Source organism: Leucoraja erinacea, chromosome 13 (assembly GCF_028641065.1).
Source record: "Leucoraja erinacea ecotype New England chromosome 13, Leri_hhj_1, whole genome shotgun sequence".
Classification (NCBI taxonomy): domain Eukaryota; kingdom Metazoa; phylum Chordata; class Chondrichthyes; order Rajiformes; family Rajidae; genus Leucoraja; species Leucoraja erinaceus.
The window spans coordinates 4,787,922-4,813,309 of record NC_073389.1 but is presented as its reverse complement, the minus strand read 5'-3'; the positions used below and the strand labels follow the sequence as shown (position 1 = coordinate 4,813,309).

Sequence of the window (25,388 nt, the reverse complement as noted above, 5' to 3'; positions counted from 1 at the left end):
ATGAGGTATACAAAAGTGCTGGAGAAACTCAGCGGGTGTGGCAGCATCTATGGAGCGAAGGAAATAGGCAACGCTTCGGGCCGAAACCCTTCTTCAGACTGATGGCGACAGCTTTAAAGAGCCTTGTTGAAGAGATACCAGATCTAGAGACAGCAGAACAGGACTAGCGTCTTATGTTTGATTGCAGGCCTACACTCTGCCTTATCCTGCTATTTAAGGTGATTGTGGAAGGGGCGACTTGGGGACTGATACAGCAAAGGGGAGAGAATCCCTTTATGGAGCAGACCAGGTCTATCAGTTGGAGCCACAGTCATCACAAATGGCAGGAAGGTAAATAAGCAATAAACAATAGGTGAAGGAGAAGGCCATTTGGCCATTCGAGTCTCCTATTCACCAGTTGTCGAAGGTTATGCCCTTTCAATAACTTGGATGCTGGCTTCAAATCAATGGAAGATCTGCTTCATGACCCAAGGCCAATACCATGAAGCATCCTGTCCATGCTGGCGAGTTTCAATCACCTTCCTTCCAGAAGGTCAGAAGGAGCGATTCATTGATGATTGCATAACATTTGTATTACATCTTCCATGGCCCAGGTGAGATTCAGACAAGAGCTGAGAAATTCAAGTGACATTGGCAGCACAGAAGTGTTGCCAACAATTATCACCATTAGGAGAGAGTCCTATCACATATGCTTAACATTCATTAGCATTACCATAGTCTCCCACCACTGTGGTACAGGACTAGGTCAGAGGCTGGGTATCCATTGGCAACTGACTCACCACAATGATGCCACAAGGCTTTTCCACTATCTACAAAATACAAGTCCCATGGATGATAGAACACCCGACACTTGCTTGAATAAATGAACCATCAGAAAATTCTACACCATTCAGCACAAAGCAGCCATTTTGATTAGCCCCCAGTCAACCAACAAGAATATCCTTTCCCTCCATCACCTACACACAGTGTGCCATCTACAGAACCCCTAGCTTTCCCCGCCAACACCACCAAGCCTGTGACTTTACTACCAAGAATGACAAAGCTGTAAATACATGGGAACACCACCACAAATAGGTACTCTACTTTCAGACTGTCCTTATAGGGAAATATATCACCATTGCTGATCAATTGTACAACATTGTGAGCAGACAGGTTTAAAGGTAAATCTACATTAGGCAGGAAATGGTGTTGGGTAGACTGATGGGACTGAAGACTGATAAATCCCCAGGGCCTGATGGTCTGCATCCCAGGGTATTTAAGGAAGTGGCTCTAGAAATCGTGGACGCATTGGTGATCATTTTCCAATGTTCTATAGATTCAGGATCAGTTCCTGTGGATTTGAGGGTAGCTAATGTTATCCCACTTTTTAAGAAAGGCGGGAAAGAAAACAGGGAATTATAGACCAGTTAGCCTGATATCAGTGGTGGGGAAGATGTTGGAGTCAATTATAAAAGATAAAATAGCGGCACGTTTGGATAGCAGTAAAAGGAGTGGTCAGAGTCAGCATGGATTTACGAAGGGGAAATCATGCTGGACTAATCTGGATTTTTTTTTAAAGGATAAAACTAAGAAAATGGACGTGGGAGAGCCAGTGGATGGAGTGTACCTGGACTTTCAGAAAGCATTTGATAAGGTCCCACATAGGAGATTAGGGGGCAAAATTAGAGCACATGGTACTGACATGGATGGAAAATTGGTTGGCAGATAGGAAACAAAGAATAGGGATTACCGGGTCCCTTTCAGAATGGCAGGTACTACAAGACTCGGTGCTGGGACCGCAGCTATTTACAATATACATTAATGATTTATATGAAGGGATTACCAGTAACATTAGCAAATTTGCAGATGACACAAAGCTGGGTGGCAGTGTGAACTGTGAGGAGAATGCTATGAGCATGCAGGGTGACTTGGAGTGAGTGGGCAGATGCAGTTTAATGTGGATAAATGTGAGGTTATCCACTTTGGTGGCAAAAAACAGGAAGGCAGATTATTATCTGAATGGTGTCAAGTTGGGAAAAGTGGAAGTACAATGAGATCTGGGGGGTCCTTGTTCATCAGTTACTGAAAGTAAGCATGCAGGTACAGCTGGCAGTGAAGAAAGCTAATGGCATGTTAGCCTTCATAGCAAGAAGAGTTGAGTATAGGGGGGTTGCACGTAAGGTCACCGGGTCATAGGGCTTGACGCACGGAGCCGCTCAATCCAACTGGAAGACATCCGTCACTTCCGGTATATGTTATTAATGCTAGAAACGCGTACTTTCCGACCTGTTAAAAAACACAAAATGTTGAATTTTTGCGCTGAAAAAAATTGTGGGAGTCGGGGTAAGTGTGAAAGACATGTACTCAACTTTAGCATTCCAAACGTGAAGCAAAATGAAGGTATAGAGAAGCGAGAACTGAAGGGACTACAGCAGCTAAAGTGCTTGGTAAACATTGAAAATATTGGGAATTATCGCGTTTACTCACTGCATTTCATCAACAGTAAGGCATTATTTGTGTTTTTTCTTGATTCCTTTGGTATCTAAAAATTCTCAGAAGTGATAAATCTGGCTGTAAATTTTTCTTCAGATGCGTTTTCATTTTGTATGTAAAAACCCACGAGAACCATGGGCGATTTAAAAAAATTACGGCCAGATTTATCACTTCTGAAACTTTTTAGATGCCAAAGGAATCAAGAAAAAACACAACTGATGCCTTACTGTTGATGAAATGCAGTGAGCAAACGGCCAATGTTCGCCAAGCACTCTGTCTGTTGTTGTCCCTTCCGCTTCTATCTACCATAATTTCTCCTCACTTTTGGAATTCTGAAGTATGCTAAATGTCTCACACGCTTATCCCGATTTCCATAATTATTTACAGCGGGAAAATTGACAATTCCAGCGGGTTTTAACGGGCCCGCTAGGCTGGAATCAACGGTAAGTGCCTACCTGCAGTTCATCGCGTGTAATCCACTTGGAGTGGCGTAGCAACAGTAGGGGTCGTGACCCGACTGCTGTGAAACCTCCCTATAGGAGCAAATAGGTCCTTCTGCGGTTGTACAGGGCCCTAGTAAGATCACACCTGGAGTATTGTGTGCAGTTTGGTCTCCAAATTTGAGGAAGGACGTTCTTGCTATTGAGGGAATGCAGAGTAGGTTCACAAGGTTAATTCCCGGGATGGCGGGATTGTCATATGGTCATAGAATGGAGCGGCTGGGCTTGTATTCTCTGGAATTTAGACGGATGAGAGGGGATCTTATTGAAACAAGATTATTAAGTGATTGGATATGCTAGAGGCAGGAAACATGTTCTCGATGTTGGAGGAATCCATAACCAGGTGCCACAGTTTAAGATAGTAAAAAATGCTGGAGACACTCAGCGAGTGAGGCAGCATCTATGGAGCGAAGGAAATAGGCAACGTTTCGGGTCAAAACCCTTCTTCAGGTCACATTTTAAGAATATGAGGAAAAGATGAGGAAAAACCTTTTCATCCAGAGATTTGTGAATCTGTGGAATTCTCTACCTCAGAAGGCAATGGAGACCAATTCTCTGGATGCTTTCAAGAGTTCCATAGAGCTCTTAAAGATAGTGCAGTCAGTGGGATAGGGCTAGAAGGTAGGAACGGGGTACTGATTGTGAATAATCAGCCACGTTCATATTGAATGGCGGTACTGGCTTAAAGGGCCGAATGGCCTACTCCTGCACCTATTGTCTATTGTAACATGCAGGATGCTTAGAAAGGATGCTGAGAAGATTTGTTTCACTCAGGTGGTGGGAGTCACCAGGTGGTGTGGGTGGCCGAGGCAGAGAAGGCTTTGGGCCAGATATCGATGGGTATGTGTTAGCCAGTGAGATACAAGTGAGTCAAAGGACATGTTTCTGTACTACAGGAATGTAATTATGTGACCCTGAATCCCAGAACTCCCTCCGCACATAGAAGGTGGGAAAACATTCGGCACAAGAATGGCAATAATTCAATTTGATGGCTCGTTGCTATCTTCCCAAGAGCAGTTAGGCATGGACAATAAATGCTGACTTTACTGACAATGGCCACATCCTAAATAGAAGCAAATTCAAAACAAACCTTCCCTGCCATTCGACCACAGAGCATGCGCTGGTGACCTCTATGCATCCGTGCATTAGACACATGGAGCACCCAGACTTAATGCAAGGAAATGAGCTCAGTGCAAAATAGCCAAACACATCTTCCTGAAACAACATGTCCCATCACTGCACAACAGTATTGCAGAAGAGTGTCTGATCCTCTCCATGCTATAAACAGGGGCTTAAAGTACAGAGGAAGGAAGTATGGCAAAGTTTACTAAGGCACTGCTCAAGTTTGGTATCCAGTCCTGGAAACCACACACAAATAATGATGTCAGTACTGAGAAGCACAGATTGTTCTTACAGACAAGTTTAATGGAGGGTTTCAAACGGTAAGAATGCAAGGAATGACATTACCATAGAGTTTTCATAGTCTTTAGTCATAAAACTGCATAGCATGGAAACAGGCCAATCGACCCACCTTGTCCATGCCGACTAAGTTGCCATACTGGGCTAGGCACATTTGTCTGCATTTGGCATATTGTCTTCCTGTCCACATAACTGCCCAAATCTCTTGTATAAGTTGTAACTGTAGCCGCTTATACAGCTTTCTCTGGCAGCACATTCCAGATATTAACTACCCTCTGAACGAAAAGGTCGCCCTTAAATCTCTCCCGTCCCACCTTAAGCCTATCCTTCTCGTTTTATAATCCTCTACATTGGGAAAAAGACTGCGAGCATTCACTTTATCCATGCCCCTCATGATCTACTACGCCTCAATTAGGTCACCCCTCAGCCTCCTACGCTCCAAACCAAAAAAGGCCCAGCCTATCCAACTTCTCCCTTTAACAAGCCTGCAAACATCCTGGTAAATCTCTCCTTAGTTTACTTGAAATGCAGAATTAAGAATCGATAAATCAGTCCTAACATTTGAAGAATTTTACATATGAAAGGTCCATATTTTGAGGAGAGATAATTGTTTTTTTAACAACCAATATATTTTACCATGCATGCATTGCAGCTTTGCCACAGAGCCCCGACCAACACAGTGCCAGAAATGAAAACGCTGAGCGTATTACAAAAGCCATACAGTTTATTTCAAACTACAAATCTTACTTGCATTTCTAGTTTGGCTACGTTACAAATACTCATTTAATTCTCATGATAAAAGGAAATGTGAAATAACATGATAAAAGGTTGCTAAAATAATTAGATTCCAGAGTTCAACGCTTTGAAAGAAATAGCAAACAGATCATAACATGGGACTGATACTACAAAGCAGAAGCAACTGATTTCAGCTTCCTGTTCCAGTAAACATGCTGGAGGCTGCTCAGTGCAGGAAATGCTTTCCATTTGTCATTCTGCATTTTGTTCTCAAACATGATTACAATTCTGCAAGAATCTTATCTCACATTGTGAAACAATTACTTCACAAAGTAGGAATAACTTAATGATAAAAATTAGACAGTTGAACATTGTCAAATTGTAAATATATGAAAAGATTTTTTATAACTTTTAAACTGTTCCCTTTTTAACTTCAAAATGGCCTGCAATGATAGATTCAACAAGTATATTTGTTCTTATTTTTTGGGAATATTTAGAAGGGCGCCCGGGAAAAAAAAAGTATTTTATATTTTCTGCACATTCCTCAAAAAAGGTTTTTTCTTGTGCTCTTGCAGCGACCAATTATTTCAGTAGAAACTCCTATACAGAGATCAAAGGCAGCCACAAAACGAATCCACGCTGAAGTTCTACCGACACGCTACACTTGAAAACGGGGCAGTTTGTGGATCGTTACGCAGTTAAAGGGACGGAGTCAAGTGAAGAGCTAAATCTTCGAATGTAGAGGATGTAGATGGCACGTAGAGAGCAACACAGACTCTGAAGAAAGAGGCCACTGTCCCAACAAACAGGGTTGTTTATTTGTAACCTACATTCCAGAAAGTAGACCCCAATGAGCTAATGGTCTTCCCGCTCGGCAGAGTATTACTGCAGTTTCTGGGCAAGTAAGAATCTTTATTCTTACTTGCAGCAGCAATTTAAGAGGCTCGAGATATCCCAAGGACATTCCCTGCCCAGAGATGAGAAAACACCAATATCCAATAATCAGTGCTGAGATTACACTTAAAGACTTCCAAGATTATCTTTGACATTTTTTAAACACGTATTCCCAATCTCCCAATCCACCTTGTTGCGACCTTCCCACTGTTTTTTTATTTGTAGATTGTCTAGCTGTAACACTACACACTATTTGCTTTCTCTTTATGTACTACCTGTTACACTCATGTAGGGTTTGATTGTACGCATGTGTGGTGGGATCTGCTTGGATAGCACCCAACAGCATGGATAGGCATGTGAGCAGCACACAAACAGAACCCTCAGCCTGTCTCCCCTATCACGCCAACCTCAGCTATTCCCATTCGTAAACATTTGGGCCATAACCCACTGCTTCTTTATCTATCTAAGTATCTGTCAAAATCCTGTTTAAACATTGTAATTGTACCTGCCATTGTCAGCTCGATCTCCCAGTGCACTTTCGAGTTCATTTTAAAATTCTTTTATTTGTTTTTAAATCTTTGAATGGCCTCGCCCCGCCTTACCTCTCTGAGCTGCTCCACCTATATGCTCCTACCCGGTGCCTCAGGTCAGCGGATCAGCTGCTCCTTGAGGTACCAAGGTCTAAGCGGAAGCTCAGAGGGGATAGAGCCTTTTCTGTTGCTGCCCCGGCACTCTGGAACACCTTGCCGCTGCAGATCAGACAGGCCCCTTCACTGTCCATCTTTAAATCCTCCCTAAAAACTCACTTTTATTCACTGGCTGAGACACTGGCTGAGACATTGTTCCTGTTTTAGTGCTTTTAATGTCTTTTAATTTTTACTGTTTTTATAGTCCTGTCGTCTTAATGGTTTTAGTAGTTTGTAATAACTTTTTGTTGACTTCCCATGTACAGCACTTTGTGGTAACTGATGTTGTCTATTATTATTATTATATTATTATATACCCGACCACTGTGTGAAAAACCTGATATTCTGTCCATCATTTGCAAGTTAATGTATTGGGCTGATTACCAGTAATAAAACCAACCTTGGATTTAGTTTGACCATGTTTATCTCAATTCAGTTTTAACAAGGTTATCATTTTATTATTTTTTGACAGATGAACTTCCAAATACTGTACATAGGATGTAAAAAATGGAAATTAACACAATTTTGCCTTCCAACTATTGATCACGTTGTTAAAATACGCTCTGAATATGCGCGCAGCAGATCGAGAAAGAGAATCGTTGTTCTATCCCTTTATGTAACTGATGGGTTGTGGAGGAGTTATGGGTCCAGCCTCGACCAACAAGGGTACAATCGGAAATGTTTAAATTATTGCTGAACGACCAGATTGGATGAATAATTTGTTTATGTGCTGCAGCATTGAGTGAAACCTTTCCCTAAATGAGAAATAATCTCTTCCATTGTCAATCCAGTCATGAAATACAATGGTAACTTTGGCAATTTGTAGTAGTTTTTCTTTTTTGTGTAAAATAAACTGAATGAATCAATGCAATATTTTATCTTTACATGGGAACATTATGGTGAAACTGATTTTTTAACTTTTCCATATTGTTAAAAATTAAGTAGCGCTTCTCACTTTATGGCAAACTACAGCATTGTTATATGTCCGGCAGTGTATAGTGAAGACGGCTGGGGTACTAATCAGAGTCACAGCAGTCAGAATCCCACAGTGACTCCCATTCCCAGGATTTCTTCCCAGTTTTTGGCCAGACTGTTAAACAGATGAGCAACTGACGGAAATGGAATCTGCAGTCCGGGTCAAACCACTTTCCCAGTGGAACATCCTGAATTGGGAGTGTATTTTGGAAGAATGATAAAATGCCATCAAATGGTGCGTTTACACAGCTTTGCAATGGTATTTTATTGTGAAATGGCCAAGTCAGCCCTCAAAACCGGACTTGAGAGTTGCACAGAAAGCGTTGCTCGACCTGTAATTGTATCACACAGACAGCTGCATTCACCCCGCTACCAGCAGGTTTTACACTTAGTCTATTACATGGGGGGGTAGATGTGTGCAGTCTTGGAACAGAATGTAATTGTGCAAGATTTTGAAACTTGGGTTTGAGGTCATGACGTCGCCTGTTATCTTGGAATAAATCTGAACAAAAAAGTTGAGAAACAAAAAAAGCAGAAGTTTACCCCGCTAAAAAATGTGAATCCTTCCTCTAAATATACTAACAGAATTGCTTCACAATTCTTTAAGTCTGAGACCATGCAATCATTTTAAACAGTTATTTTCAAATGTGTTACTTCATAAAGGACATGCACAACACAATGATCACAAGACAAATGATGGATATCATTTTACTCTGCAACTGAACTTAAAAAGTAAAACTGGTTCAAGTTTGTGTGATTTCCCCAAGTGTAATGCCACACACTTTAACTTAACTGATTGTTCAAGTTAAAAACAAAAACACACACACACACAAATTACAGGAGAGAATCTAATGAACAAAATGCACAATGTCAGAAGAAAAACATTCAAGGGCCTCTTTATTTTGTTATTAAATTAAGAAACCGCAGATGCTGGGGAACAGAGGGGAGAAGAAAATGCTGGAAAACCCCCAGCAGGTCAGGCAGGATGTTCAGAGCAAAAGAAAAACAATTCATATTTCAGTTTGATGATGCCTCATCAGAATCGGTAAAATGAGAAAACAAGTTGGCTTTTTGCAACCTTTTGCAAAGAATTGAGAGGGATATGGGCCAAACATTGGCAATTGAGACAAGCTTAGATGGTGGCATCTTGGTCAGCATGGACATGTCGGGCCAAATGGCCTGTTTCTGTGCTGAAGATAGACACAAAATACTGGAGTAACTCAGGTAGACAAACAGCATCTCTGGGTAGAAGGAATGAGTGACGTTTCAGGTCGAGACCAGACCAGTCTGAAGAAATGTCTCGAACAGAAACATCACCCATTCCTTCTCTCAGGAGATGCTGCCTGCCCCGCTGAGTTACTCCAGCGTTTTGTATCTATCTTCGGTGTAAACCAGCATCTGCAGTTCCTTCCTACTGCATCTGCTGGCAAGGGGGGCGCTCTGGTATATCAGGGGGTTCCATTGCTCACAGAGCAGTCTGGTTGATAGATTAATGGGAGTTAGAGATTACCTGGGATCAAATGATTCCTTTATACATTAATTCTTGGCTGTTTCTTATATTTCATTAGAGTGAATATAAAACATATCCATCACGTTATCCATCAAGTATAGAATAGCAAATAATTGTTTTGCCAACTCAAAACCACATCTTGCTCCATTCTGCAAAACCTGGTGCACCCTGTGGCAGTACATTGCCATATCTTCTAGGAGGTCAACCCCCCACCCACCCACAGAAAGTAACAAATATTGTGCATTCAATACAAATACGTTTCAGTTGTGGTCTATAACTCTTGCAAATGAGGAGTCAGGGAGTTGGGAGGAACCAAGGGGAGAGTGGGACAGTGAACATTGACAGTGTCCTGGTCAACAAACACATTTGCATCCATCATAGATGGTATTTAAGTTAAAAGTGCTTTCTGCACCTTCTGTTTCAGAACACAGAGGCCTAGAGTTGAACTTGGAAAATAAACAAATACTCAATAGCAGACCTACACTTAGTGTAGGATTTATCTTTGCAAACATTAAATTAGGCAATAGCTCAGACCTCTACTTTTATTTTAAGTATTGCACATATAGGGATGTAGTCTCTTGGAGACAAGATGCTGGAATCTTGAGCAAATGCAAACTGCTGGACGTAGAGGGTGTGTCCCCTCCTACGGTACGGAGCTTTTGCATTTTTCAGCTTGAAATTGTGCAATCTGGTGCATACTGTAGCGAGTCTTCTAACTTACACTTGAATGCAACATTTATGTTTTAAATTGGATTAGGTATAAATAAGGTTAGGCTAAATTACATTCCTAATTACATTCCACACTATATTCATGTATAGAATAGAGAAAAAAAACCCCATAGAAACAAGGCAAGAGGAGTCAGACTTCCATCACTGTTCTGCACAAATAAATCCTTCCTACACTCTTTGTTAAGTGAAACGGGTCCTATTCTCATAATATTATACACCTCAACTAAATGTTTTCTTCACCTTCGTTGCTGTAGAGAATACAATCCCAGTTATCAAATCTTACTTCAAAGTAAGAAAAAATATTCCAGCCCCGCCAACCTCTTCATAAATCGCCCCAGGGTCCTCTCCAAAGCAATTACACCCTTTCTACAATGTGCCATAGTCTTACAGCATGGAAACAGGCCCTTCACCCCAACTTTTCCTGCAGCTCGAGATGACTCATCTAAACTAGTCCCGTTTATCCGCATTTGGCCCATATCCCCTTAAACCTTTCCTGTCCACGTATCAGTCCAAATGCCTTTTAAACGCTGTCATTTACCTGCCTACTTCACTTGGCAGCTCTTTCCACATCCCCACCATCTGCGTGAAAATGTTGACCCTCAGGCTCCTATTAAATCGTTCCTCTCTCACTTTAAACCAGGGGTGTCAAACTTATGAGTGAGAGTGTGTATCAGTATGTGTGTGTGTGTGTGTGTGTGTGTGTGTGTGTGTGTGTGTGTGTGTGTGTGTGTGTGTGTGTGTGTGTGTGTGTGTGTGAGAGAGAGGGTGTGTGAGTGGGCGTGTGTGTGTATGTGCGTATGCGTGTGTGTGTGTGTGTGTGAGAGAGTGTGTGTGTGTGAGTGTGTGAGTGTGTGTGTGGGTGTGTGTGTGTGAGAGAGAGGGTGTGTGAGATGTGTGTGAGAATGTGTGTGTGTGCGTGTGTGTGTGAGAGAGAGAGAGAGAGTGTGTGAGAGAGAGTGTGTGTGTGTGTGTGAGACAGAGTGAGAGAGAGTGTGAGAGAGTGTGTAAGTGAAGAGGCGACAACACCCAGAGTGAGCGGAAATTCGGAGACTTGGCGATGTCCGGGAAGTGTTTACCTCTCCCCCCCCCCCCCCCCCCCGCTCCGTCTCTTCTCCCCGCTCCCAGGGAATGCGGGCCGGCCCAGGTGCTCTGTGTCCAGCTGGGGTCCGGGGAAGGTGAGGGTCAGTGACCCGGGGGTCGGGGAGAGGAGCCTTAGCCAGAGATTCATCCCCGCGGCTCCAGAGGTGGCACTGACGCCCCCACTCACCCGGTCCGCACCTGGCTCCGGGCGGGGGTTAAAACTCCATGGGGTGTGTTGGGGGGGGGGGGGGGGGGGGGGGGGGGGGGGGGGGGGGGTAAAGGTTAGTTAGACCATTCGGCCCATTGATTCTGCTCTGCCATACAATCATGGGTTTAATGGATATGCAGGAAATGGAGCGATATGGATCACGTCTATGGAGAGGAGATTAGTTTAACTTGGCATCATGATCAACATGGGCGTTGTGGGCCGAAGGGCCTGTTCTATGTTCTAAATTCTACCACAGTTTAATGTTTCACACACCAAGTCACCCTGGCCACCCCCTCTTCCCCCCCTCTCCCATCAGGACAAAAGGTACAGAAGTGCAAAAACACACATCTCTAGATTCAGGGACAGTTTCTTCCCAGCAGTTATCAGGCAACTGAACCATCCTACCACAACCAGGGAGCAGTGCTGAACTACTATCTACCTCATTGGTGACCTTCAGATTATCTTTGATGGAACTTTGCTGGCTTTACCTTGCACTAAGCGTTATAGCCTTAACGTGTATTGTCTTCCCCGTGGCTGCTTAGCATGCAACAAAAGCTTTTCACTGTACCTCAATACACATGACAATAAACTAAACTGCACTGAACTGAACTTGCACTTTATGGGGGGGGTTCAGCTGACGGATTGACTACATCTTTGGCGTAAGGTACGTTTGGGCCAGTTTTATTCACAACTTGTATGGGAGCGAGGGAATTCCCAAATTTGGTTAGTTGGGATTTATTTGCCGTATGAACTAACTTCAGAACCCCGACATTTCCTCTCTTTCTATCCCTCGGTTTAAACCAGCCTCTGCAGTTACTTCCTAAGAACAGTGAATAAAAGATATGCAAAAAAGTAACAATGATAAAGGAAACAGGCCATTGCTGCGAGTAGGAATTTCAGGATAGTGTTAGTGTGCGGGGATTGCTCACATCAGGAAGCCCCGGCATTCCCTCGCTCTCTCTCTCTCTCTCGCACCATTGTTCTCACCCAACAATGGCCTGGTTCCTTTATCATTGTTACTTTTTTTGCATATCTTTTATTCACTCTTTACATCATCACCCATATCTCTCCGTGACTCATCAGATTATTATTATCAGAAATAAAATAATATCTAATTTATATTTTGTGATCATCTTTTAAATGGTGAATTAGGGAAGGGCACCTATAAATGGTGGATTTAGAGGAGGGCACCTGTAAATGGTGGATTTAGGAGAGGGCACCTGTAAATGGTGGATTTAGGAGAGGGCACCTGTAAATGGTGGAATAAAGGGGAGGGCACCTGTAAATGGGGATCCAACCACAGGCCCCCTTATGCGCATCAGTTGTACGCTGTATTTTGACCTTTAACCCCTCCCCCCCCCACCCATCCATCACAATGTACCCTCCCCTCCCCATCAGTCCCCTCCCCAACCCTCCTCTTCCCTGGTCCCCTCCCCCTGAATGTCCCCATACACTCGCCTTCCTTCACCCCAATATCCCCTCCCCTTCTCCTCAATGTTCCTTCCCCAATGTTCCCTCGCTCCCCCTCAATGTTCCGCTTCCCCTCAATGTCTCACCCCCTCAGTTCCCTCCCCTCCCCCTCAATGTCCTCTCCTCTCCCCCAGAGCTGCCAACATTGGGTGAGTTGGGAGTGGGAAATTGCGTGAGACCAAGCCCGAGGGAGCGTTGGGGGGATTGGGGAGCGTGCGGAGCTTTTGCACTTTTCAGCTTGAAATTGTGCAATCTGGGGTGTTCGGGCACGGACTTGTAGGGCCGAGACGGCCTGTTTCCGTGCTGTAATTGTTATATGGTTGCATGGTGCATACTGTAGCGTCTTTTAACTTACATTTGAATGCAATATTTATGGTTTAAATTGCATTAGCTATGAATAAGGTTAGGCTAAATTACATTCCTAATTACATTCCACAGTAGAGCCAAGCTCTGATCAACAGATGCAGAACATGAATGTGTATTCATGTATGTAAATCAGATTATAGTCAAGCACTTAGCCCATGTTGACCAACCTGGGTCTGTCTCACTGCACACCTGGTACTACTCCTGACCCCAACTCCAGTAGCATACCTTCTCATTCCTGACCCCGAGTCCAGCCTTACACCTGGCCCCCAATTCTACCCTGATCATAGCTGCTTAGGTTCCCAGTGCTGAACACTGCCATTGTCCCAGCTCTGACTGCACACCTAGTACTATTCCAGACCTTGACTGGATGCACACTTGACCTTGCTCCTAGCCCCTCTGCACTGACAATATATCTGGCCCACACATTAAGCCCCATATCTGACCCTCTGGATTTAACCTTCAAGCACATGTGCTTATCTAATGGGGTAATCTTTTATGGGGCACTTCACGGACCAAATTTTGTTTCACAAAATTTGCTACATCCATTGGCTTCCTTGTTATCTAACATGTTAGTTACTTTGTCAAAGAAGTCATCAATTGGTTGAACACAATTTCTCATTCATAAAATTATACTCACTCATCTGTATAAGTATTCTGTTACCATTTCCTTCATTTTCCTAACAAACTGACCCAAAGTCATTTTCACCCCCAATATTTTCAGTATTTTGCTCTTCCCCTCAGCTGGGACTTTTCCGATATGCAAACTCCAAAAACGATATATTTAAGCAATAATATTCTATTTAATGTGATCCTGGGAGTACATAATATTTTCTGTGGTATTCATAGCACAACAATGATAAAAAAGATCTTTGTTTCGATTGCACCAATCAACATGCATACATTATTATATTTAATATGTACCGAGGGCAAACTTTTGTTCCAATACGTCAAATTTTTGTTCCAATTATCCCATTATCCCACCTGGATATTCCGGATTAATAAATTAAGGTTTTGTCAACTAATTACAAATCAGACTAATTATAAATCAATAACATTATCCAACTCTGAAACATGAAGCGCTGAGCTTGTGATCCAGACATCACAGACAACTGGCCTCAGTTCCTTACTCACATCTGGCAGTGTTCTCCGTCTGAACCAGGCGCTGCGGAGCGTTTTTGAAAGGGGGGGGCTGAGCGATCACTGGCTTTGGGGGTAACTGGCGAGGGTGGGGAGAGGGTGTGGGAGGCGCTACTTCCACCCCTCCCTCAGCCCCAGCTCTCCAACACCCATGCAGTTTCTCCGAGTTTTGAAATTTTCGTTGATCACAGAATTACTCACCACAGAGCGTGAGAAATGTCTGATCAGCGTGAGGGCGTGAGAGTTTGCTTGAGGGCGTGATTCTCACGCTCAAAGAGTGAGAGTTGGCAGCCCTGGTTGAAAGGGCAGCTGAGGTTTAGGATTCTGAAATTCTAAGTGCACTTATTATTTGTATCAGATTGAAAGGAGATGGGAAGTGTTAATTTAGTAATAATGAAGGCGCATTGAATGTTGAAATATGTAACATGATGACCTGTTGTTTTTTAAGAAAGAAATAGTTACATAATACTTCGCCACTTCCCAATATCAATTGTTTACTTTTAAATGTACAGTCATTCTGTACGTCTTTGGAGTGTGGGAGGAAACCGAAGATCTCGGAGAAAAACCCACGTGGTCACGGGGAGAGAGTACAAACTCCGCACAGACAGCACCCGTAGTCAACTCTACCGCTGTGCAACCGTGGCCGCCCACATACTTTAATGCACTATCCAGAACAGCTTGCTATTAAAAGAACCAAAGTCTGAAATGTTCAGTTAATTATACCGTACGCTTCTCATGCACACATGGAAGCTCATAACAGATCAATAAACGACAGTGACCTCTTTCCCCATACCCATATTTCCATTTTATCCCCCCCTCCCTTCAGGCTTTACATTTCACTCCTCCTTATCTGACCACCCTTTCGTCTCCTTTTTACCTCTGTCATTTACTCCACCCATCTTTCAATCACTCCCTCACCTGCAACACACACACACACACACACACACACACACACACACACACGTGTAAGGGATTCTAAGAGTAGAGGGTATCAGTTTAAGGTGAGAGGGGAAACGTTTAAGAAGGGACCCGCGAGGCAACATTTTCCTTGCGTATATGGAAGTGGTAGATGGGGATAAAATGTCACCATTTATAACTTGACATGGATAGGAAGGGTTTGGAAGGAAACGATCCAAGTTCAGACAAGTGGAACTAGCTCAGTTAGGCAACTTGGTCAGCATGGGTGAGCCAGATCGACAGGCACATTTCCATGCTGCATAGGTGTACGACTAACATTTCCAATTAAAAGCAGGGTGGAAGTGATCAGGGATCACCTTCAGTATTTAAGTAACTCTGACCAATGGAGTGTTTAATGACAATTTCACCACTATGCTCATAATAATCCACATCAGTGTTTTTTTGCAGACAAAAAGGTAATGGTCACATATCTATAAACACTGACGTTAGAATTTTCAACCATTATTTCCATCAATATACCCAACATTGGGGCTACTAACTTGTGATGTAATAACATCACTTGAAGTCTGAAAAAATCAAATGTATTTGCTTCATCCCATCCACATTTTCTTGAAACCTAGAGTAACATTCACGGTCTACTGGGTTGTTGTGACTATACCTTTAATACTTGGACTGCTTAGTGCAGGCACGGGAAAGAAATCATTACCCCAACCTGCCCAACATCCTCCCAAACCAGATCTAATGTACCAATGACAGCATCCTCTCTCCAGCAATGAGCCGCTCGTTACCCCACAGTCAGTTATTTTTGGTCAACATGTCCAACACCAAACTCCTTATTCTGTTATACTATTCCAACCCATGCCAGGGCAAGAGGTTATCAGGCTGCAGAGGAACATGTACAAGGATATGATCAGAGTCTAAGTGGAAACCTTGTGAACCTACACTGCACTCCCTCATAGCAAGAATGCCCTTCCTCAAATTTTGAGACCAAAACTGCACACAATCCTCCAGGTGTGATCTTACTAGGGCCCTGTACAACTGCAGAAGGACTCTCCGTAAATCCATGCTGACTCGGACCGATCCCCACTTTGCTCTTGGTGATCTCAGAACCCCAATGATTAATTGCAGGGAGTGGCCATGAGAGGTGGTGACAGCGAAGTTTGTTTCAAATATTTTGGCACAACTACATTCAAGTCAAGAAAGGTCAGATTTGGAAAGGGGAACTAACAAGTGAATAAGGCTCATCAGCAATTGCTAGAGGCCCATTTTAGAATAGGCTTGCTCGGTCTCTGTCCTTACCTTCAGTGATGTGACCAAACGGCAGGATGGTACGCACATGCACATTCAGACTGCCAACCTGCACTAGCTGCCACCTCCCCGCAGCCCAGCAGGTGTGCCAAACACGACCTATATGGGTCAGTGTTCACGATGTTCGTTGGTGTTTTTAAAAACATTTTTAAAAATTCAAAAAAAGTGTATAACTATAACTTTTTAAACTATATAATATTTAAACAACTATCATTTTGAAGTATTGCTTGTAAATATTATGCCACGTTCTTAATGCACTCTGTGGAAACCTTTGTGGTCATTATAACAGTAATTTGTTATATTTAAGAAAGATAGTCACTTCCTCTCCAAAACATCTCAATATCAAAAGGTCTCATGCTTCATGGATCCTGTACATTGTAATTTAGTATTATGAAATGTTATGCCTATTTTTGTTGCTTAAATTGTGATATTCATAAAGTATTGGACATTATTTACAGAAATTTAAAAGGTACACCAGTTTAACAAAAAAAAAAAAATCACATAGAAAGCGAATGATATGTTAGTATTCATAGCAAAAGGATTTGAGTATAAGAGCAGGGAGGTTCTACTGCAGTTGTACAGGGTCTTGGTGAGACCACACCTGGAGTATTGCGTGCAGTTTTGGTCTCCTAATCTGAGGAAAGACATTCTTGCCATAGAGGGAGTACAGAGAAGGTTCACAAGACTGATTCCTGGAATGTCAGGACTTTCATATGAAGAAAGATTGGATAGACTCGGCTTGTACTCGCTAGAATTTAGAAGATTGAGGAGAGGGAGGGGGGGGATCTTATAGAAACTTACAAAATTCTTAAGGGGTTGGACAGGCTAGATGCAGGAAGATTATTCCCGATGTTGGGGAATTCCAGAACGAGGGGTCACAGTTTAAGGATAAGGGGGAAATCTTTTAGGACTGGGATGAGAAAAACATTTTTCACACAGAGAGTGGTAAATCTATGGAATTCTCTGCCACAGAAGGTAGTTGAGGCCAGTTCATTGGCTATATTTAAGAGGGAGTTAGATGTGGCCCTTGTGGCTAAAGGGATCAGGGGGTATGGAGAGAAGGCAGGTACAGGATACCGAGTTGGATGATCAGCCATGATCATATTGAATGGTGGTGCAGGCTCGAAGGGCCGAATGGCCTACACCTGCACCTATTTTCTACGTTTCGAAAAGAGAGTAGAGTGAAAATGAGGACGTAATTGGCATGAACAAGTGATAATGATCCTGAAGTGAGGTACAATTTTATTTCTATACATGTAAAAACAGGAAGCTGTTCCCCAACAGGAAGGGTGTTATCACTTCATGAATGCATATAGTGAATTATTTAATTTATTTTGCTATTTGTGTGTAGTCGTAAAATACAGAAACACAACCTTCGGCCGAACTCTTCCGAGATGCCCCATCTAAGCTAGGCCCACCTGCCTACGTTTGGCCCATATGCCTGTAAACCTATCCTATGCATTTACCTGTCGAATTGCATTTCAAATGTTGTTCTAGTACCTGCTTCAACTATCTCCTCTGGCAGCTTGTTCCATAACCCACCACCCTCTGTGTGTAAAATGTTTCCCTCTCACCTTAAACCTGTGCCCTGTAGATTTTGATTCATCTGAAAGTGTGCTGATAAATGCTACATCAACATGACATACAAGTAAATATTATAAAATTAATTAAACGACTTGGCCGTTGCACAGTTCAAAATTAGCAATTAAGTACCAATTGAACAACTAAAAATGTACCTTTCCCAAAATGTGATGCTGGCAAACAACAGTGGCTTCTCCAATTATCAAAAATAACCCATTTTTAAGAGAGACTTACAACAACAGTCATTTCCTCCAGAGACTCTATTACATGTTTCAACTGTGAATTAATCAGTAAATACCATCAGCCATTCTTCAATCAGCTAACAGGAAACACACTTACTTCCAATAGAAGGTCATCAATGTGAAATATCACTCGAGCTCTCTTTGCAAATGCAGCTTGTTGAGTATGTCCTTTTTTTAAAAAATTCTTGACCTCACATTGGTTCAAATTGTTTGCAACATATTTTGGACTTGCTACTGACTACCAGCCAAAATAGCAGATTGAAGCAATTTCAAGTGTAATTTGTAGAATGAGAGCAGGGCAGCCAATCATTCAACCCCCTCACATTTGGCAATCTAATAGCCAGCCTATGAAAAACAGGACTGTTGTTTTGTGTTTGACAGCATTAAGTTCAAAATAGCAGTCATGTGTATTAAGATGGTAAATTTAAACTTAATTTTTTTTGTGCAGAGAGCATGATTTGAGGTAATGTGAGACAGAACAAGGTGAGATGAGATGAAATTCATGTTATAATGCAGTGAATTGTTCAAATCTTATACACATTGGTTAAAAGGGTATTGGTCGCTTTTACAAGTATGTTGAATATACTTATGGTAAGGAGAACCTTATGTGGCTCTTGGAAAATAGCAGAATAATATAACTAATTGGATAATTCTTACAAAGAGCTTGCAGAGAGACAATGCTTTGAATTGGGCCTATCGTAAACGAGCCGGGAGTAAATAATGAAACGGGTGATGGATTCGTAACATCCTGGGCTTCATTAATTAATTTTGAAGAATGAATTACAACAGAAAATGCTGTAAACACTCAGCAAGTTAGGCGGCATTTGATCGGCGAAGTGTTTATAAAACCTCTCGCTTGCGTCTGAGAATTTACAGCATCTGTGAGTTTTTTTTAATTATTTTTACACCTTGAATCAAAAACGTTCAATTATTTAAAGGGAAAACAAATTCCCATTCACTCATCTAAATATAATGCTACAGTCTTTGATTATGGCTCAATAGCTAGAGTTCTTGAGGGAGAAAAGTGATGCAAAAGAATATAAAAGAAAGAAAAAGTGAAATATTCAAACTCATCAGAACAATAGGATAGGAATATACATTGAACATATGGAATTGTTGTGGTCAGAATTTGGACAGACATCAGCGAATATTGAACAAGGCATAATGTGATGGAAGAACTCAGCAGGTCAGGCAGCATCTGAGGAGGGAATGGACAAACAATGTACCCTTCTTCAGATTGATTGGGATCAGGGAATATTTATTTGCACAATGGGATAAGGAAATCCTAGTTACAGTCAGGTCATTGGTCTGATTTATTGAAGAAAAAAATGCAATATCATTAAGAATGGTAAAATTAATTTTTAAGAGATTTTTTAACTGATTGATTAAATACATCTTTTGATGCTCCTGAACACATCATCAGTGATGTAACGTGGGGTCATTGGGTGTTTTGGGTCTTTCAACATCAGACACGCTCACCCCAGCGACCCAGCCGTGGTTGATCAGACCACGACTTGTGTTCAGGTGGCATTCGCTCCTCCCCATGGACCTCCTCTCCTGATCCAGAGCCATCTTGATGCCTTCTCCGCTGCCTTTGTGGTGTTCTTGATGGCTCTTCTCCTTGCCACTCCGTTGATGCCCAGTGCACTCAAGGCTTTGTAGAGCGATTGCCCTGCAAAACCTATGCAGCCAACCTGGATGGGCATACACCTCGCCTTCCAGCCCTGCTTGCAGCAGTCTAAGACCAGCTCTTCATACTTGGCCATCTTCCTCTTGTGGGCCTCCTCCAGACGGTCCTCCCACGGCACTGTCAGTTCCAACAAGATGCTGTTTTTGGTCGCCTCTGAGACCAGGAGGATATCTGGCCTCAGGGTGGTCGTGGCAATGTGCTGTGGGAACTTCAGCTGGTTCACCAGGTCTACGGAAAGCTGCCAGTCCTGCGCAGTCGCCAGGATTCCTGACGGATTCCTGGCTGCTGTGGTTCTTGGCAACTGCACTCCGGCCTTCACGAAGGTGATCATCTGGGTGGTGGGGAGTGCTCGACTGCAGCTACTGATTCCCATGCTGATGGCTTCTGCAATGGGTTTAAGAACCTGGTCATGACGCCAGGCGTACCAGCCCTGCCCAAGAGACTTTGGGCAACAGCTCAGGATGTGTTCCAACGTCCCCTTGCCTGAGCATTGCGGGCAATCTGGAGATTCAGCTTTGCCCCAGATGAAGAGGTTCGATGGGCTGGGCAGGACATCATACACTGCCTGGACCAGGAACTTGATACGCTGTGTGAAAATTCTTTTTTAAGAGATTTTTTAACTGAACATATTGTTAAATGAGAGTTGTGTAAAGTAATAATCTAAAATCAATATACTGCTAATACTAGTGAAAATCTTTCAAATGGATCGATCTGAAGAGATTGGACATATCTGCAAACCAATGAAGAGGTGCTACCTTACTCTAATGTAAGGTTTTGCACCATTTCTTACAATAACTTGTTCATGCCAGGAGATGATGTTCAAATACAGACTGTAATGTGATATATACATACTGGAATGTGCTTGATGTTCATAGCGTCTACTCTGCCCTATTCAAACATCAAGTAAACACCAATTTGTACTTAAGATAGTACCTTTATATGAATGGGATAAGGATATTTATGTTTTAAGAAGATGGCTGGTTAGAACTGCAAGGTGTCCGGTGTGAGAATCAATCAGCTTATTATCCCCTTCGCATTGTCTAGAAACACCTACACGTGTAACCCGAAATCACATTGAAAGTATTTCACCCTATACACTATGTTGAGCAGATTATTTTCTCTGTTGGTGCCAGTGAAATAGTTTGCGGTTAGGTTGGAACAAGAAACCAAGGCTGGTTTCAACTTGTCTGCAGAATCCTTCCTCCTCATTATCTTTGCTTCTACCACTGAATATAGAAGCTGCATTTACGTTCTCCACAACCTTTTCCCACATTTCACCACGGCAGTAGCAACCTTTCTAAAAACTCCATGAGGCAGAGTCGGTGGATCAATTAAGAAAAATGCAGCACATCTACTAATCTACTAAGGAAAGACTAGATAGACTTGGCTTGTACTCGCTAGAATTTAGGAGATTGGGGCGGGGGTCTTATAGAAACTTACAAAATTCTTAAGGGGTTGGACAGGCTAAATGCAGGAAGATTGTTCCCGATGTTGGGGAAGTCCAGGACAAGGGGTCACAGCTTAAGGATAAGGGGGAAATCTTTTAGGACCGAGATGAGAAAAACATTTTTCACACAGAGAGTGGTGAATCTCTGGAACCCTCTGCCACAGAAGGTAGTTGAGGCCAGTTCATTGGTTATATTTAAGAGGGAGTTAGATGTGGCCCTTGGGGCTAAAGGGATCAGGGGGTATGGAGAGAAGGCAGGTACGGGATACTGAGTTGGATGATCAGCCATGATCATATTGAATGGCGGTGCAGGCTCGAAGGGCCGAATGGCCTACTCCTGCACCTATGTTCTATATTTCTATGTTCTTATAGAAACTTGTAAAAGGACTGGACAAGCTAGATACAGGAAAAATGTTCCCAATGTTGGGCGAGTCCAGAACCAGGGGCTACAGTCTTAGAATAAAGGGGAGGCCATTTAAGACTGAGGTGAGAAAAAACCTTTTCACCCAGAGAGTTGTGAATTTGTGAAATTCCCTACCACAGAGGGCAGTGGAGGCCAAATCACTGGATGGATTTAAGAGAGAGTCAGATAGAGCTCTAGGGGCGAGTGGAATCAAGGGATTTGGGGTGAAGGCAGGCACGGGTTATTCATTGGGGATGATCAGCCATGATCACAATGAATGGTGGTGCTGGCTCGAAGGGCCGAATGACCTCCTCCTGCACCTATTTTCTATGTTTAATGTTCTTAAATTTCCTAAAATATATTGCCGTGCCTCCATGCTGATTACTACAAGAATCAGAAGCATTTATTCCTTCATTTTCCCCATATGCCTTTTTGCAGACATCTTTCTTGGAAAACGGAGGCCATGCACTCTAAAAAATAAAGTGCTGGAGAAACTCAGCGAGTCAGGAGGAATTTTAGGAGTGAATAAACAGACGATGTTTCGGGTCATCAGTCTCTTCATCAATCTTGGCATTGCGTTTAGCACTGACATTGTGGGCCGAATGGCCTGTTCCTGTTCCTATGCTCCATTAAATGTCCATTCCCTCCATAGATATTGCCTGACCTGCTGAGAGGTAGAAATAGACCAGCCGCGATCGAATGGCGGAGCAGACTAGATGGGCCGAATGGGCTCATTCTTGTCCTCCGTCTTGTGTCGATGCGTGTTTATATTACTCCAGCTTCATTCAAGCCAGCTCCAAATACGATGCAATAATAAAATGAACAGATGTAATCATTTCCTGAAATGTTGCCCATCCTATTCAAGCCAGCTCTTATAATGTTGTTGAAACGTGTAGGCGATTAAGAGCAAGAAACAAAAACTGTAGAGCAAAGCAGCAATATTTTACAGTGCCAGTAACAAGCTGGAATCCCACTCCACTGCCCAGATGGCCATTGCTCACATGCCCAAGTAATCAATGCCAACAAACGATTTATCAACATGCAGCGTTGCTGAAATGTCCACCAAATGCTCAGCCAGTGTTGAGACACACCAGCCTTTTAGCAGCACTCGCTCAGTGACACAGAGGGATCGCTGGCTCCCCGAGCGTTTCCACCCAGTCCAACCCTTTGCTGACCCTGCTGAGATTCGGCACATTCAGCACAGCTCGGATATGAACAGGCCGGCAGCATCACACCCACCCCAATCTCGCCACTGTCAACCCAGCAATTAAAGCACTGGAAGCAACAGGCCAAAGAGGGATTTCTCCCCTCCCTCTCCTTCCACGCCACAGTGATATGGCCCATGATTTATCCCTTCGTTGGGATATCGCCGTTAACAATTGTGTTGGGTTCCTTTTCCATTCGGTGGAAGGAATGCACAGGACTTATACAGAAATAAATCTTGAATTAACAGAGAGATGACTAGGCAGAGACTTCGACATAATCCGACACTATACAATAGAAACATAGAAAAATAGAAATTAGGTGCAGGAGTAGGCCATTCGGCCCTTCGAGCCTGCACCGCCATTCAATATGATCATGGCTGGTATATTCAATAACGCACTTTACACGAGTAACCTCTCCTCATTTCAAATAGAAATTATTGACAGAATTACTTTGCTTCATAAACTTCCATATGTCTGTATGCTCGAATTGTCCCAGCGATGTTTTAATTGCAAGCTATCTTGGCTTACTATCTTTACATGCAATGATGTACTGATAGGTCTGCGGGATCTTTGAACAGGTACAGCACGGAAACAGGCCCTTCTGTCTGCCCTCTTTGTTTAGGCTGACCAATGTGCATACTGGGCTCGACCCACTTGCCTGCATTTGGCTTCTGAACGCTTCGTATCCATGTGCCTGTCCAGATTGTGGTTTGGTTACCAGTTCCTACAGGTATTTGTTTTACCCGTGTCAATGTAAATGCAGACGCAGAAATCGCAGAGTGTCATGTTTCAGACAACCTACTGTATCTACGCGATTCCTAACTTCGCATCCACTTTTAAGTATGATGGGGGGGAGGGTTGCCAACTGGAGATTTACACGTAAGGTAGACAAAATTGCTGGAGAAACTCAGCGGGTGCAGCAGCATCTATGGAGCGAAGGAAATAGGCAACGTTTCGGGACGAAACGTTGCCTATTTCCTTCGCTCCATAGATGCTGCTGCACCCGCTGAGTTTCTCCAGCAATTTTGTGTAGCTTCGATCTTCCAGCATCTGCAGTTCCTTCTTGAAGATTTACACGTACCCGCTCTAGTGAAACTCAGCAGTCTGTACGTAGTTTCACGCAACTTACTCTGAGGATAGTTTAAAAAATAAACTATTTGCCCCGGGGAGCTACCGGCTCTTTCAACACGATGACAGATTTCGACATTCATAAGCGGAGTGGAGTTTGACTGGAAACTCCAGCAGACTCCCCGAGCAATGAAACGGAGACATTCCCGGTTACGCGGATCTCGCAATGTTCATACCAGTTGCATCTTACCTCCCCACTCCCCGGTTCGTTCAAACAGTATGTCTGCGCTCAGGCTTGCTAGCCCTGGAGAACGTGATCGCCCTCCGACCACAAACTCGGTAGGCGTCTCGTCTGTCAGCAGGACCAGCGCTCAGAGCCGCACACACTTGTGGTCAGACTCATCACACCCAACGGGCAAGTCGACCTTCAGACACGAGGGGGGACTTCGAGCTTTTTTTAAATCAGTCAGCTCCCGAACAGCCTGGCTCCACCAACTCACCTCGTGTTGGGATGGCACAGTGCTTGACTTGAAGTGGGTCGCTCGCCCAGTACAGACAGACAGACAGGCCAGTAAACATGCAGCTGACTGTGAGTGCATGTCAAATTCCAAACCAAGCGGTTGTCGAGGCACAGTGAAGTGGCTTTTGATCAGAACAGTTACACCACCCGCGGCAATGCATACAATTGTCACTCCACCACAGAAACATCATTACAAGTTTGCTCGCTCTTTTGGAGTTAGAATCTTTTCCACCTCACCTGGTATTTGATGCTAGCTGTATTTACCGGCCGCTACAGTCAAGAATACATTACCCAGTCTTTTTTTAAATAATGTTGGAATGAAGTATGTTCAACTATTTCATCCGTGGCATGGCTGTACGAAGGGGGTGGAGGGGGGGTGCGCTGGGTGCGACCGCACCCCCCTTTTTTTCCCTTAAGAAAAAAGTCACCCAAAAAAAAAAAAAAAAAAATCTAGCCCTTCTACACTCACCCCACTCCAATCACCACTTCACACCCAATGACTGCACCTCCACAGACACCTCTGTCAAGCTTCTCAAGTTTAACATAGAAATTAGGTGCAGGAGTAGGCCATTCAGCCCTTCGAGCCTGCACCGCCATTCAATATGATCATGGCTGATCATCCAACTCAGTATCCCGTACCTGCCTTCTCTCCATACCCCCTGATCCCCTTAGCCACAAGGGCCACATCTAACTCACTCTTAAATATAGCCATTGAACTGGCCTCAACTACCCTCTGTGGCAGAGAGTTCCAGAGATTCACCACTCTCTGTGTGAAAAAAGTTCTTCTCATCTCGGTTTTAAAGGATTTCCCCCTTATCCTTAAGC

General features: G+C 43.3%; 1 protein-coding gene across 6 annotated transcripts in view; it reads right to left on the bottom strand.

Annotated features, from left to right (window-relative positions):
- LOC129702560 (capZ-interacting protein-like) overlaps positions 1–24,866 on the bottom strand; it is a 51,290-nt gene extending 26,424 nt beyond the window's left edge. Inside the window, exon 1 of one of the 6 annotated variants that reach the window (XM_055644332.1) lies at positions 24,801–24,866. Coding sequence is in view for 2 of the 6 variants with exons in the window: in XM_055644328.1 (XP_055500303.1) it covers positions 24,544–24,642 (99 nt within the window). In the remaining 4 variants the exon portion in view is untranslated. The other 5 variants (XM_055644328.1, XM_055644329.1, XM_055644333.1 and 2 more) reach the window with 5 other exon arrangements.
- Between the last annotated feature and the right edge of the window lie 522 nt (positions 24,867–25,388).